The sequence below is a fragment of the Pelobates fuscus genome, chromosome 6, assembly GCF_036172605.1.
Source record: "Pelobates fuscus isolate aPelFus1 chromosome 6, aPelFus1.pri, whole genome shotgun sequence".
NCBI classification, from domain to species: domain Eukaryota; kingdom Metazoa; phylum Chordata; class Amphibia; order Anura; family Pelobatidae; genus Pelobates; species Pelobates fuscus.
This window is the reverse complement of record NC_086322.1, coordinates 266,159,107-266,175,174: the sequence shown is the minus strand read 5'-3', so window position 1 is coordinate 266,175,174 and position 16,068 is coordinate 266,159,107. Positions and strand designations below refer to the sequence as shown.

Genomic DNA, 16,068 nt, shown 5'->3' with positions numbered 1-16,068 from the left:
TCCTAACACTAACGTGTTCGCAAAGCGTGAGCACGTCCAGCATTAGACAGCCACGACAGGTAGACTTAACCCTGCAGTGTAAGCATTGCAATTTCTCTAAAACAGCAATGATTTACATAGCAGGGCTAAGGGGGACAGGTACACTGCAACTAAACCACTTCATTGAGATGAAGTGATCTGGGTGCCTATAGTGTCCCTTTAATATAAGGTTTGATAGCTGGATACACAATGACATTCAGTGCCAATGCACTCCTTCATTCACACGCGAGTACTGGACACAAATACACCCTACAATCACACACTGGCACTCTCCACAAATACTTCCCTATAGCCATGATGCACTTTGTGAATGTTATTGCTGCGCAGCTCTGTTATGTATTCACATAAAATGAATAATACAATAATATTAACAACAAATAAATAAAAATATCATAACGATAAAACACACACACACAAGAATTATTCACTAAACGCACGAAGAAATTGTGAATTCAAATCCAAATTTCCAAATTGACACTAGCAAATCCAAGGTATGACTATGGCTTAGTTGGAGAATTTCTCTAAATCAGCTATATTTGCCTTAAATGGTTACTCTAAGCACCCACTATTAGTGATTTGAAGTGGTCATGGTGCCTCACTCTGTATATACAGCGTTTCACAGTGAAACATTACACATACCAAGTTTAACCCCTCGTCTGCCGCAGGTGTAATAGCCCAGCAGGGACCCAGATAATGGACCCAAACCATTACTAAATGTTGACCCATTACCAGGAAACCAGGCCAGGCTACTCCTGGCACCATAACCACTTCAGCGGGCTACACTGGTTATGATGCATGGAGTAACCTTTTTAATTTGGCATTTGAGATTGGAATTCCCTAGAGTGGTGGGGTTAGCATAGAACCCTGACAGTAACGTGCATTCTAGATTATTTTTTTTTAATACGCAGCACTGCAATTAATTTATTTTCCAGTGATCCTTTTCGACATTGGATATTAAATTCGCCAATGCTAAAAACATGTCCCAAAATAGTCCTACCTTCTATGTAAAAGCATCCCTCTTTGCCAGTTTGAAAATTGGGGAAATATATTTCTGTTAGTGTAGTAACTTTATTTTTCTTTTTTACAGTGTGCACAGGGACGGATATGAAATTGTTTCGTCCTTCCAGCCAGAAAATACATTATGATACAATACGGACCCTCTATAACGACTGCCAGGTTATACATGGGAACTTAGAAATCACCTACTTGAAAAATGACGATGATGTCTCCTTTTTAAAGGTGAGTAGATTAACATATATTATATTTATAACATTATAATGTAGGCATACTTGTATAAGTAGACATAACAGACATAATTATGTAGTTTAACTGTTTCAGCTTATTTGATGCAGATAGATCAATACAAGTGTATTTATACAGGTAGACTATTGCAGTTTTACAGATAAAAGTGGAATAGTGTATATGTTCTGATGTAAAGAATTACAGAATTTTTATACACGTACAGTTATGCAAGCCAATCAGTGTAGTTTAAAATATATACGTGTAGTTATACAAGCAGAATAATGCACGTCTAGTTATACAGGTATATAATTATATAGGTTTATTTGTTTAGGTAGAATATTTAAAATTCATTAATGCAAGAAATGGAAATTTCATATAAAAATATATATATTTATATTTTAAATAAAAATACATTTTATAATATATATATTTTATATTTTAAAATATATATTATAATAATATAATTTTCATACAAGAAAGATACGTAGATTGATACAGACTGTGTATTACAGCTGTTTTTTTAAAAAAAAATAGAGCCCTGGTATATTTGTTAACGCAGGTATTGTAGAATATTACAAGTGTATTTATACAAGTATAATGCTGCATGGCTGTTAAAGGAGCCCTCTATGCTTCATAACCACTTGTGTAGTGGTTATGGTGCAAGGAGTTCTCTCATGCCTTTCCCCCAGGGAGCATCATTGGCTGTGAGTGTAAACTAGTTATGGTGCATAGAGTTCCTGTTTAAAACAGACTGTTACATGTGTATCTATACAAGTAGAATGCTGCACGTCTGCTGATACAGGTAGAATCCTAGGTATCTGTTGATACAGCTAGACCATAACTTGTGTATTTATACAAGTAGAGTTCTAGGTATCTGTTGATACAGCTAGACCATTACTTGTGTATTTATACAAGTAGAGTTCTAGGTATCTGATGACACAGCTAGAACATTAGAGGTCTAGTGATGTCACGAACATAACATTTTCGGTTCGCGAACTTCCGCAAATGTTCGCGAACGGGCGAACCGCCATAGACTTCAATGGGCAGGCGAATTTTAAAACCCACAGGGACTCTTTCTGGCCACAATAGTGATGGAAAAGTTGTTTCAAGAGGACTAACACCTGGACTGTGGCATGCCGGAGGGGGATCCATGGCAAAACTCCCATGGAAAATTAGATAGTTGATGCAGAGTCTGGTTTTAATCCATAAAGGGCATAAATCACCTAACATTCCTAAATTGTTTGGAATAACTTGCTTTAAAACATCAGGTATGATGTTGTGTCGATCAGGTAGTGTAAGGGTTATGCCCGCTTCACAGTGACAGACCAAACTTCCCGCAAACAACCGCAAACAGTCAATTTGCACAACCGCAAACTCCCTATTTGCACAAGTTTGGATACCAAGCTAGCCATGTCCCGTTCCTTGTCCTCACTGATGTCATTGAAGGTCTCTCTTCCTCCACCCAAGAAGCGGGAGATGGAAAAAGATGCTTGGTCGGTCCTCCTACTTCAAATTTGGGGCAGTGCGCGTGCAATCTAATGTGCCACCAGATAGGAGTGGTGTGTTAAGTAGTACTATTCCTAGCAGTTTAATCCCTGTTACGTCCCCTATCAGGGGACGTGTATATAAGGCATCGATTTTAGGAAGCGGGAGATGGAAAAAGATGCTTGGTCGGTCCTCCTACTTCAAATTTGGGGCACTGCGCGTGCAATCTAATGTGCCACCAGATAGGAGTGGTGTGTTAAGTAGTCCCCCTCATCAGGCCTTTTTTAGTCGAATGTATCGCCCACTGTCAGTCCCTTCGGGATCATCCCTCATTCATCTTAATAAAGGTGAGGTAATCTAGACTTTTTTGACCTAGGCGACTTCTCTTCTCAGTGACAATACCTCCTGCTGCACTGAAGGTCCTTTCTGACAGGACACTTGAAGCGGGGCAGGCCAGAAGTTCTATCGCAAATTAGGATAGCTCACGCCACAGGTCAAGCCTGCACACCCAGTAGTCAAAGGGTTCATCGCTCCTCAGAGTGTCGATATCTGCAGTTATGGCGAGGTAGTCTGCTACCTGTCGGTCGAGTCGTTCTCTGAGGGTGGACCCCGAAGGGCTGTGGCGATGCGTAGGATCCGCATGTCCTCCATCAACAACACGTCTGTAAAGCGTCCTGTCCTTGCCGGCGTGGTCGTGGGAGGAGGAGGATTACTTTCACCTCTTCCCCTGTTAGATTCCCGTTGTGCTGTCACATGACCCTTATACGCTGTGTAAAGCATACTTTTTAATTGATTTTGGAACTGCTGCATCCTTTCCGACTTGCCGTAATTTGGTAACATTTCAGGCACTTTCTGCTTATACCGGGGGTCTAGTAGCGTGGACACCCAGTACAGGTCGTTCTCCTTCAGCCTTTTTATACGAGGGTCCCTCAACAGGCACGACAGAATGAAAGACCCCATTTGCACAAGGTTGGATGCCGAGCTACTCATGTCCTGTTCCTCGTCCTCAGTGATCTCTCTGAAGGTATGTTCTTCCCCCTAGCCACGTACAGCACCACGGGTACCAGATAGGTGACAACGAGCACCCTGGGATGCCTGTTGTGGTTGGTCTTCCTCCTCAAAGCCACATTCCTCCTCTGACTCCTCTTCCTCAGAATCCTCTTCCAGCGTTGCCGCAGGTCCAGCAAGCGATGCTGATAAGGCTGTTTCTGGTGGTGATGGTGATCACAACTCTTCCTCTTCACGCTCATCTACGGCCTGATCCAGCACTCTTCGCAGGGCACGCTCCAGGAAGAAAACAAATGGTATGATGTCGCTGATGGTGCCTTCGGTGCCACTGACTAGGTTTGTCACCTCCTCACAAGGACGCATGAGCCTACAGGCATTGTGCATGAGCGTCCAGTAATGTGGCAAAAAAATTCCCAGCTCCGCAGAGGCTGTCCTAGCACCCCGGTCATACAAATACTCGTTAACGGCTTTTTCTTGTTGGAGCAGGCGGTCGAACATTAGGAGTGTTGAATTCCAACATGTCGGGCTGTCGCAAATCAAGCGCCTCACTGGCATGTTGTTTCGCCGCTAGATATCGGAAAAGTACGCCATGGCCGTGTAGGAATGCCTGAAATGGCCACACACCTTCCTGGCCTGCTTAAGGACGTCCTGTAAGCCTGTGTACTTATGCACAAAGCGTTGTACGATCATATTACACACATGTGCCATGCACGGCACAGGTGTCAACTTGCCAAAATGCAATGCGGCCAACAAATTTCTTCCGTTGTCACAAACCACTTTGCCGATCTCCAGTTGGTGCGGAGTCAGCCACTGATCCACCTGTGCGTTCAGGGCGGACAGGAGTGCTGGTCCGGTGAGACTCTGGTCCGGTGATGCTTTCAGGCAAGTCAACCCCAAGACGGCGTGACACTGCCGTATCCCGGATGTGGAACAGTACCTGGGGAGCTGGGGGGGTGCCGTTGATGTGAAGCAAGACGCAGCAGCAGAAGAGGACTCAGCCGAGGAGGTTATGGAATAGGATGGAGTTGGAGGAGTAGAGGAGGTGGCAGCAGGCCTGCCTGCAAGTCGTGGCGGTGTCACCAACTCCTCTGCAGAGCCACGCATTCCATGCTTGGCAGCCGTCAGCAGGTTTACCCAATGCGCAGTGTAGGTGATATACCTGCCCTGACCATGCAGGTATTTGCAGGACTTTGCAGACCAGGTATCAGTGGTCAGATGGACCTTTGCCCCAACACTGTGTGCCAGACATGCCATTACTTCCTTTTGCACAATCGAGTACAGGTTGGGGATTGCCTTTTGTGCAAAGAAATTTCGGCCGGGTACCTTCCACTGCGGTGTCCCAATAGCTACAAATTTTTTGAACGCCTCAGACTCCACCAGCTTGTATGGTAAAAGCTGTCGGGCTAAGAGTTCAGTCAAGCCAGCTGTCAGACGCTGGGCAAGGGGGTGACTTTGTGACATTGCCTTCTTTCGCTCAAACATGTCCTTGACAGACACCTGACTGTGGGCAGATGAGCAGGAACTGGTCAAGGCGAGAGACAGAGGGGCGGGTGGTTGAGAGGGGGCAAGGAGGACAGCAGTGGTTAACGTGGCTGAAGATGCTGGACCAGGAGGAGGATGGCGGCTTTGAGTTTGTGTGCTGCTTGTACTCATGTGTTGATCCCATAGGCGTTTGTGATGTGCGGTCAAAGCAGTTGTACCTAGGTGGGTGTTGGACTTCCCATGACTCAGTTTCTTTTAGCACAGGTTGCAAATGGCATCGCTGTTGTCAGAGGCAGACACACAAAAAAAATGCCACACTGCTGAGCTCTGCAATGACGGCATCCTGGTGGTGGCAACAGCATGCGTTGATTGGCGTGCTGTCTGGCTGACCCCGGGTGCCGATGCATGCTGTCTGACTGTGCCACTAGCTCCTTGCGACGACCTCCCCCTGCTTCCAACTCGATTCCTCCTCCTCCTCTCTGTCTCCCCATCTGAACTTTCCCCCTGTTCTTCTTCTCTTCTAGTGGGCACCCACGTGACATCCACGGACGCATCGTCATCATCAACCGCTTCACTTGTATATAACAACTCAGCAAAGGAAGCAGCAGTTTGTACAACATCATCATCATCACACCGTATGTGTGTAATGCTGCCTGACATATCCCTGTTATCTACATCCTCTGGCAATAATGGTTGCACATCACTCATTTCTTCCAACTGATGTGTAAATAACTCCTCTGACATAGCAAGTGAAGCGGCTGTGGTGCTAGTGTTGGTGGTGGCGGCAGGCGGGCGAGTGGTAACTTGAGAGGTGCCCGAAGCTAAGCTGGAGGAGGATGGTGCGTCGAGGTTCCGAGCGGAAGCTGTAGAAGATTGGGTGTCCTGTGTTAGCCAGTCAACTATGTCCTCAGAACGTTTCAAGTTCAGGGTACGTGGCCTCTGAACACTGGGCATTATTCTAGGGCCAAAGGGAATCACAGCACCACGACCACGCCGGCCCCTGCGGCGTGGCCTGCCTCTGCCTGTCATTTTTTTTTCGATTAGTGGTACTATGCGTGCAAGCTACTGTGACAACAGATATGAGTGGCACTGGTGTGACACTGTGCCCTGGCAGGCCCTGAAACGCACACTCGTGAAGGAAACATACTGCTATTATATTACAGTCCAAAAAGTTTATTTTTTTTGTTAAATGCAAGCTATTGTGACACCAGATATGAGTGGTGGCACTGGGCAAGTGGGCACAGTATACGCTGTGAGCCTGACACACACGCTGGCAGACAACTAACTGCTATTCAATCTATTACAGTCAAAACATTTTTTTTTTTTTTAAATGTACACTACTGTTACACCAGATATGAGTTGCACTGGTGTGACACTGTGCCCTGGCAGACCCTGAAACGCACACTCGTGAAGGAAACTGACTGCTATTATATTACAGTCCAAAAAGTTTTTTTTTTTTGTTAAATGCAAGCTATTGTGACACCAGTGAGTGAGTGGTGGCACTGGGCAGGCCCTGAAACGCACACTAGTGAAGGAAACTGACTGCTATTATATGACAGTCAAAAAAGTTTTTTTTTTTTTACATGCAAGCTATTGTGACACCAGTGAGTGAGTGGTGGCACTGGGCAAATGGGCACAGTATATGCTGTGAGCCTGACACACAGGCTGGCAGGCAGGCAACTGCAATTACATTACACACACAAAAAAAAAGAAAAAGCAGACTGATGTTCTAGCCCTAAGAAGGGCTTTTTGGGGTGCTGTCCTTACAGCAGGGATCAGATGAGTCCTTCAGGACTGTAGTGGACACTGAATACACTAGCCTAGCTATCAATTTCCCTATCAAATCAGCAGCAGCTACACTGTCCCTACTCTCACTAAAAATGCAGCTTCACAATGAATGTAAAATGGATGCTGTCCAGGAGGTGGGAGGGTCTGGGAGGGAGGGTCTGCTGCTGATTGGCTGGAATGTGTCTGCTGACTGTGAGGTACAGGCAGGGTTAAAGTTTACTCAATGATGACGAATAGGGGGCGGACCGAACAGCGCATGTGTTCGCCATCCGTGGCGAACGCGAACAAGCGATGTTCGCCAGGAACTAGTCGCCGACGAACAGTTCGGGACATCACTATAGAGGTCCATATACACAATTCAATATATATTGATGCTGGTAAACTATTGCCGGTATATTTATGTTACAGATATTATATTTCAGATTTATTTGCATACCTAGAATACTACAGATGTACATATACAGGCAAATTACTACAGGTAGAATAGTACAGCAAAAAGAAGATGAATTGGAGACTGTTTGCAAATTTTGTTACAGAGATAGTATTGCAGATTATTTTATTCTGATAGATTATTACAGGCATCAGGGCCTTAGGTCTTTAGGCGACCCTGTGTGAAAAATCTTGACAGTGCCCCCTCCCCTTCATTCATGTATATTGTGTGTGTGAATAGGGGTTTAGTGTTTGTATAGGGCACAGGCATACACACAGCAACACACACATTTACAGTCACACACACAGTTACAGTCAGTCAGTTACATTCATACATGCAGACAGTCACACACACACACACACACACACACACACAGACAGGCAGTCGCACAAACAGATAGGCAGTCACACACACACACAGACAGGCAGCCACACACACACAGTTGCAGTCACACACACAGGCAGACAGTCAGACACACACACACACAGTTACAGTCACAAACACAGGCAGGCAGTTACACGCAGAGGAGACAGTCACAGAAATGGAAAGTTACCTCTCTCCATAATGAGCTGTAAGGGGGGAGAGGAGGCGTTTGCAGCTCCTGGAGTTGTTGGGGAAGCAGTGACTCCTTCCACTTCCCCTTTCCTATGCAGCAGCGGCTCAAGGGCGCACTTAGCTCTGCCCCTGCTGCTATTTAGCCCTACTCCTGCTGCTGTTTAGCCTCTCCCTGTCACCTGCTAAGCCCCACCCACATTACCATGTGTTTTTAGGATAGTACCGGGTGGAGAAAAATGAAATCCTCCACCTGGGTAGCAGGTGCACACATTTTAATTCCGTCCATGCGTGAGCTATGTTGGCGTCTCCTGCTGCCATAGCGCCCTGTGCGGCCGCACAGCTCGCACACTCCTAAGGCTGGCCCTGAAAGGCATACTGATACTGGTAAAATACTGCAGATATATGGAAACAAGTAAAATATTACAGCTGTGGTGATCAGAAATAATATTATGTTGTATTAATACAGTTACAGTTGTGTGATTCTGAATATTTGCCTTTTATAAATGCCACTACATGAAACACACTATGTGCATCCCAGTGACCTGAACTCCTTTATTCTATTTTAATATTTTATCAACATGTAGGCTTAGTCTGTCAAGCTGCAAGGGATTCTGGGTTGAGGCCAGTTTTGCCAGCTGCTACTCATATATGTATATTTATGTGAGAGTATTCATTCTGTAATAGAACACCGTGATTGAACGTTCTTAATAACTGCAGACTGTGCCACACAGTAACACACGTCATCTGCGGGGAGGGAGAAGAGAAAATGGCATGCTGTGCCAAGAACCCTTGTGTTAGCCAGGAAGGATTCCAGAATTCCACTGTACAGTTATTAGTCATTGATTGTTTCAGGTGAACAGAATGATTCACGTAATACATTGTAGGTTATTTTCAAAGGTAGGGCATTACCGGTGTATCAATGCAGATACAATCATGGTTATTTCCGACCGCATTGGCAATTCAGAGTTTTACTAAAGCCAAATGTGGTCAGGGTTCGTTCGGTCCGACCCATTCTGTGACATTCGTTCAGAAGCATTCAGAAAATCAGTAATACTGCATTCTAAATAATATAAAGCACAGGAATTGGAGATTTATCAATGACCGCATGGCGGCCGAAGATAAGCTAAATGCATCCAGTAAGATGCACATTCGCAAATTATTATTCACTTTCCTTTTGCAAGCGAATGACACTTTGAAGTACTATTTGCCCCCTGACAATTCTTGAAGCCTCCGGCCCCAGACTTAAGTTCTTTGTTTCGGGTTTCAGCAGTCCTGCTGCATTTGCTACAGCTGAAATCTGGACTTAATTCAGGCCAGCTTCTGGTCTGGTTTACACAATATGGACAATTCCATTAACAATATCTGAATTTTGTAGTCCGAATTTTGTGAATAACAACAAATGTTTGACAAACACTGAATGTTAGACAATATAGCAATTTTTTGTATAGCTTGCAATTAGATGGTACATAAAAATCTAATTATGTAAATATAAAGAATGTTAATTTATCTTGTGTTTGTTCATTCTTAACAGAGCCATCTGGGAATGAAGCATTTTAGATCTTATATGGTGTAAATTATCTGGCAAACAGCAGAAATAACATTTTGTCTCATTCAGTAGTTTTACAAAATTAGATAAATAAAAATGGTTGAATACCTTGATAGCAGTTTTGGGGATGCCGCCAGAATGTAAAAATAATGTCCTTGTGTGCAGCCATGTAGTTTGACATTAGGAATGCCATTTACAGTCTCTATGCAGATGCATATAGCGATCTTTGCTGATATAGTAATTAATGTTCGTAAATCAGACGAGGATAAGTCAATATATTTGGGTTTATTTACTAAAGTGAGAAGTTTTGGAAATTCAAAATCAATTCAAGGAGAATTTAACACGAATTACAAATTTAACGCCCTAATAGTTCAGCTATTTTGGTCTTAAATTTTAAATTCATGTTAAATTCCAAATAATTCTCACTTTCGTGAAAAAACAAAGCCCTGAAGGCGTTCTAGTAACAGGTGTCATTTCTTCCCCTACCACGTGTTACAGGTGCACATACTCATTCTCTTTAGACAGATTGTATAGGGTGTACAAATACAACAGAAGAATTATGATTAATGCATCTATATCTATTCACTAAATGCCAAGTTTGTGATGAATAGTATTGGCTGAATGCGCAGATGCACATTTAGTGTTTATTGCCTAGATTGTTATAATTGTAGTGCTAGAGGTATATACTGACATTTTCGAGTTCATCAGATTGGCAAAGTGAGATCCACTTGATACGTACAATTAGCCACCATTTGAAACAGAACATTTTAGTGTTTGGATAATGGGATAATATGTTTTGACAAATCGGATGAAAACCAATGCAGATATAACAGGTACTTTAGCAATAATGGCACAGCCACTTGGTTGTCTAATCATTATCTGGAAGGGCACATTTTTTGAGCATATCTCTCATGTTTTTCAGAGTCCGTTTGTGAAACGTTTGTTGTGGGGAAGTTATGTTAATGTTTTTTTTTTTTTTTTTTATTATTCTTAAATGATTAACCTCTCCTGGAAATTATTTTTTCAAAATTGTATTCTTAGTTTGTACAAAGTACATACTTGTGTTGTGTACCTAGGACATTATTGTTATTATATTTTATAAGCAATCTTTTTTTTAGTCAATAAAAATACATAAATTGGCACCCCTGGCACACACGACTTAGGCAGCCAGGCCGCAGTCTAATGTTACTTATGTGACCGCTTATGACAGATGTTTGGAAAGTTTCCCTCCCTACCTCCTTACTTCCTCCGAGCAATCCCTCCCTCCTACCTCCATTGCTTGTGTTTTTTTTTACATTTTAATTTCCACCAGTCCTTCATCCGTAGTCTCGCGATATCACCGTGCATTTCTTTTCAGCTAGACTCCATTGACCATGTGCGGGAATTAGATCCCCGGGGAAGGAGACGGCAGCAACATTATGTCACTGCCAGTAAATAGAAAACTTAAGAAGGAGCAGTGGCGTACACACAATCCATGGGGCCCCTGTGCGAAAACTGATCCGTGATCCCCCCCGGGGGTTACACCGCATGAGCCGGGCCGCAACACATGGCACCTGATCGCAGGGGTCCGCAGGGCGGCTTAGCCCCCTGGAGTGACTGGCCCGGTCACAGCTGCGACCCTTGTATGTACGCCACTGGGAATGAGGATATGTTGTGGCGAAGATTCCAAAATTTGAAGTAAAGGAGGATGAATTTGAAGAACATAAAAACTTACCAAACTTACTACTTTTAAGCCAAAGAAGCTGAACTCGAAAAATAGTCCACGTTTTTCCAGCTTGACTAGTTTGGTCTTAACTTTGAAATTTAAATTGAATTCCAAAGAATCCTAAGACAAACGGTTACATTAAAATGGGAGTTCCGCCAGAATTGCTAAGTTGATCTTACTGCGAGGAACTTTATGGAGTTTGCTTTCCTTAAATAACCATATTTCACAAGTTCTTCTTCGGAATCTGCTGATGATGACATCACTTTTCTATAGATACAACTATAGAGTTGAGAATCTCCTTACCAGGAAGAAGGCCCTCTGCTTTATAATAAAGACCCCTACACAAAGCCCACACTGGTAATCCCAGTGACCCAGAATTATTTTTTACCACTACAGAGGCTTCCTAAGCTGCCAATCTGCAAGAGGTGCTTGGATTAAGTAATTCCTCTCATCTGCGACTCATATACAGTATATGTATTTTTATATGACAGTATGTAGTCTATAGTAGAGCAACGTGATGGAGATCTCTTGCCAACTGCAGACTGTGCCACGTGGTAACACACACGTCATCAGCACACAGGGAGGCAGAAGAGAAATGGCATTCTGTGCCAACAACCCTTGCGTTAGCCAGGAATAATTCAGGTGTACAATTATTAGTCATCGATTGTACCAGGGCGAGGATACTATTCATTCATAGAATACTACAGGAGAACATCATTTATTTATTGTCACAATGATACAGGTGCACAATTATTATTCATTTACCTAATTGGGTGCAGATATTATTTTTTCGTAAAATGCTACAGGAGCACAGGTATTTATTGTAACAATGACTCAGGTGTACAGTTATTATTTATTAATAGAACGCTACAGGTGCGCAATCATTTATTGATAGATTTAATTACAGATTGTAAAAGGAATGCTACCGTGTACCGAAAATATGTATTGATAGAATGTTAAAGTGGTAACAATGTTTTTTTGTTGATTGAACAGGTGTTATATTTTTTTTATATTTTTTTTTTTTTAGACTATTACAGGTGTACAGATGTGTTTTGATTGTAACAGGTGTAGAGATAGTATTTATTCGTAGAATGTTGCAAGGTAGTGATATTATTTAATGTAGTACAGGTGTACGTATTTTTTTTAAAAAATCGGTTTATTGATTTTTCAGAATATGTAGAGAGGAATCAGAGATCAATATAAAGAGACACGCAGGTCTCGAACATTACAGTATCGTTCAGTCATAGAATAACAGTATCATATTAGTAAACAATGTTTATAAGTTACACCAATTCCAACCATGGGAGTGAATATCCCTTGTGGGAATAACTGCGGCTCTGGTACGTGAGCTACTACTCCTATATCAAAACCTCTAAGGGCACCAGGGGTGAACCGCTAACACTGCGTGGGGCGGTAGAACTAGCAAAGAAATATGCTAACGCATGGAAGATTAATATTGTGAGTCACTCTCACTCTTCCATTCATTTGGTAGTGCAAACCTACTACGTCATCCCACACGTACGCAAGTGTGGTCTGCAGTTGCCAGTTGGGATATTTCTTTTTGACTTAACCCGTCCCGCTTTAAGTGGGCTTTAAAGCTGTTGCGGCGGCATAGAACGCCGTAACGGCTTTGAGCCCTGGAGCGCACGGTATACTTACCTTACCGGCGCTCCACTTCGGGAGGACTGCCTCACAGCCCAGGCAGCCCTCCCACGGCAAAAGAAGTCCCCCTGCTGGTGGGTAAGTAAAACAAAAAGAGTTAGACATGTTAAAAAATAAAATAAATATATTTATGTACATATTATATATAAGTAACGTCATACAAAGTGTATTTTATTATTAATATAAGTGCATATATTAGTATTAAAATACACTTAGAATGACGTTACATATATATAATATAATATAGATATATACACATATATTACGTATAATTACAATAATAAATAAATAAAATATTGAAACAAAATTTTATATAAAGTATATATTCATATGTAATTTCATTCTAACTGTATTTTGTTATTAATATATATATATATTGGTAATAAAATACACTTAGAATGACATTATATATATATATATATATATATATATATATATATATATCTATATATAAAATGCAAATAACCGCAAATATATATATATATAAATAAATACATATATATTTAAGTAATCTTCTATTAAACATATATTTATATTAAACTTATATTTAAGTAATCTTTTAACATAATTATGTGATTTGATTAATTCAAATTTGATTGACATGCCTGACAACACAGGGAGAAAGTGCAGAGAATTTAATTTGCAAGCACTATATTTGACCCTGTAACTCTCCTAGACACCATAAAACCTGTACATAGGGGGTACTGTTTCACTCGGGAGACTTCGCTAAACTCAAATATTAGTGTTTCAAACTGGTAAATTGTATTACAACGATGATATTTTAAGTAAAAGTGACGTTTTTGCATTTTTTTACAAACGAACAGCTTTTATGGACTATATTATTGTTGTAATATGTTTTACTGTTTTAAAACACTAATATTTGTGTTTAGTGAAGTCTCCCGAGAATAACAGTACCCCCCATGTACAGGTTTTATGGTGTTTTGGAAAGTTAGAGAGTCACATATAAGGCTTGCATTTCATTTTTGTGACATTGAAATTTGCCAGATTGGTTATTTTGCCTTTGAGAGCGTATGGTAGCCCAGGAATGAGAATTACCCCCATGATGGCATACCATTTGCAAAAGTATACAACCCAAGGTATTGCAAGTGGGGTATGTCCAGTCTTTCTTAGTAGCCACTTAGTCACAAACACTGGCCAAATATTAGTTTTTTTGCTTTTTTCACACAAAAACAAATATGAACGCTAACTTTGGCCAGTGTTTGTGACTAAGTGGCTACTAAAAAAGACTAAACATACCCCACTTTCAATACCTTGGGTTGTCTACTTTTTCAAATGGTGTGCCATTATGGGGGTAATTCTCATTCCTGGGCTACCACACCGTCTCAAAGGCAACATTACTAATCTGGCAAATTTCAATTTGAAAATGGAATGTTCTATATTTGACCCTGTAACTTTCCAAAACACCATAAAACCTGTTAATGGGGGGTACTGTTGTACTCGTGACACATCGCTGATTACAAATATGTGCATTTGTATGCAGTAAAACCTAGCAGTATTATGACATTAACAGCTAAAATGTCAGACGGAAATACAAATTAAAAAAAAATAAATCTTATTTTCTCACATTTTTTAAAAAAAATTATTCATAATTAATTATGTTCCATATATGAATAGTTAATGATGAATTAAAGCCCTGTTTCTCCTGAACAAAATGATATATAATAAGTGTGGGTGCACTTAACGTGACAGCGGTGAATTACGGTTGAACAGACATATAGCGCAAATTCCAGTTTTTGTTTACGTTTTGTTTTGATCAGAACGTGCACTATTGACTCCGTCCTGAAGGGGTTAAGAGTGTCCCTCCCCATAATGACGAGGAGAGATGTATATCGAGTATAAGCGGCTCTGTGAAACAGAGTGAAGTGAAGAAGAGTACAGGTGTACATGTGCTTTGATTGTAGCAGGTGTAAAAATATTAATTATTCATAGAATGCTACAGGTGTACAAAAATGTTTTGCGTCAAACGGATACAGAAATTATGTATTGGTAAAATGTTACAAGTATACAGATGACATGTTACAGTATACAGATGTTATTGATTGTACAGGTGTACAGACAAATTGCACGTGGAGTGTAATTGTTTAGGAAGTCTATATAAGTGCCTTGATTTAGAGGAGTGTGCCACACAATGGGTCCCATGACATTGAGCAAATGGTAAAGGCCCACTTTAACAGTTCACCATCCTTCACATACTGAGGAAAAGTAAATAGACCCCTGATTGCGTATCTTTTTGGGAGCCAATGCATTGACAGTTCTCTCAGCATTATGACCCCCAGTGATTTGACGTGGTCATGGTGCCTGGAGTCTGTTCATAAAACTCTGCACACATGGTGTTTAACACCTCTCGTAACTCCACCCCTGGCAGAGTTATTGGAGTATCATCATTCGCCCCGGAACTAGAGTGAAAAAAGCTGGAAGCGGATCACCACACCACCGGAGAGCATTGGAACCTGGTTTGCCAAATTGCCAGAAACCGGCCCAGGGTTCTCCTTTCATTACCACTACAATGTGGTATAGTGGCTATGATGCTTGGAGTAATCCTTTAAACAAATGATATAAAAGTGGTTCCACATTAACCCATATCATACTAATCAAGGATACTTCTTTGAGTTTTGTACCTCGACACACTACAAGGTCTGAAACAACATTCTCTGACATATTACCCTACGGTCTCTCCATCTGTGGTATTGAGGGGAGTCACGCTTGGAAAGACGTGTTACTTTGGAAAACTGCAGAGAAGATGGAAAAGGAACCAAGGATTAAGGGTGAAGCTATAATATACTTAAAGGGACACCGTAGGCACCAAGACCACTTCTGCCCATTGCCAACTCCCATCACCCTTAACCCTGCAAGTGTAATTATTGCAGTTTTTATGAACTGCAATAATTATCTTGCAGCGTTAAGTCCTCCTCTAGTGGCTGTCTACCAGAGGGATATCCGGGTTCTTAGACGACTTTTGGTCATCTAAACTACGCTGGACATCCAGCGTTTCCCTTATCCCCAATAATGCTTTTTTTACTGGGAGGTCTAATGTCTGCACGCATTAGGTCTCCCCAGTCGGCAGGGGAGGAGCGTGGGCAGAGCCTGACCCAGAGGTGAGGGACA

The 16,068-nt window shown here is 41.7% G+C and overlaps 1 protein-coding gene across 1 annotated transcript in view; it reads left to right on the top strand.

Moving 5' to 3' along the window:
- The window catches only part of ERBB2 (erb-b2 receptor tyrosine kinase 2), a 92,416-nt gene that overhangs the window by 40,229 nt on the left and 36,119 nt on the right, over positions 1-16,068 (top strand). The window contains exon 2 of the mRNA XM_063459083.1: positions 1,127-1,278. Coding sequence (XP_063315153.1) covers positions 1,127-1,278 — 152 coding nt within the window. The remainder of the gene's footprint in view (positions 1-1,126; positions 1,279-16,068) is intronic.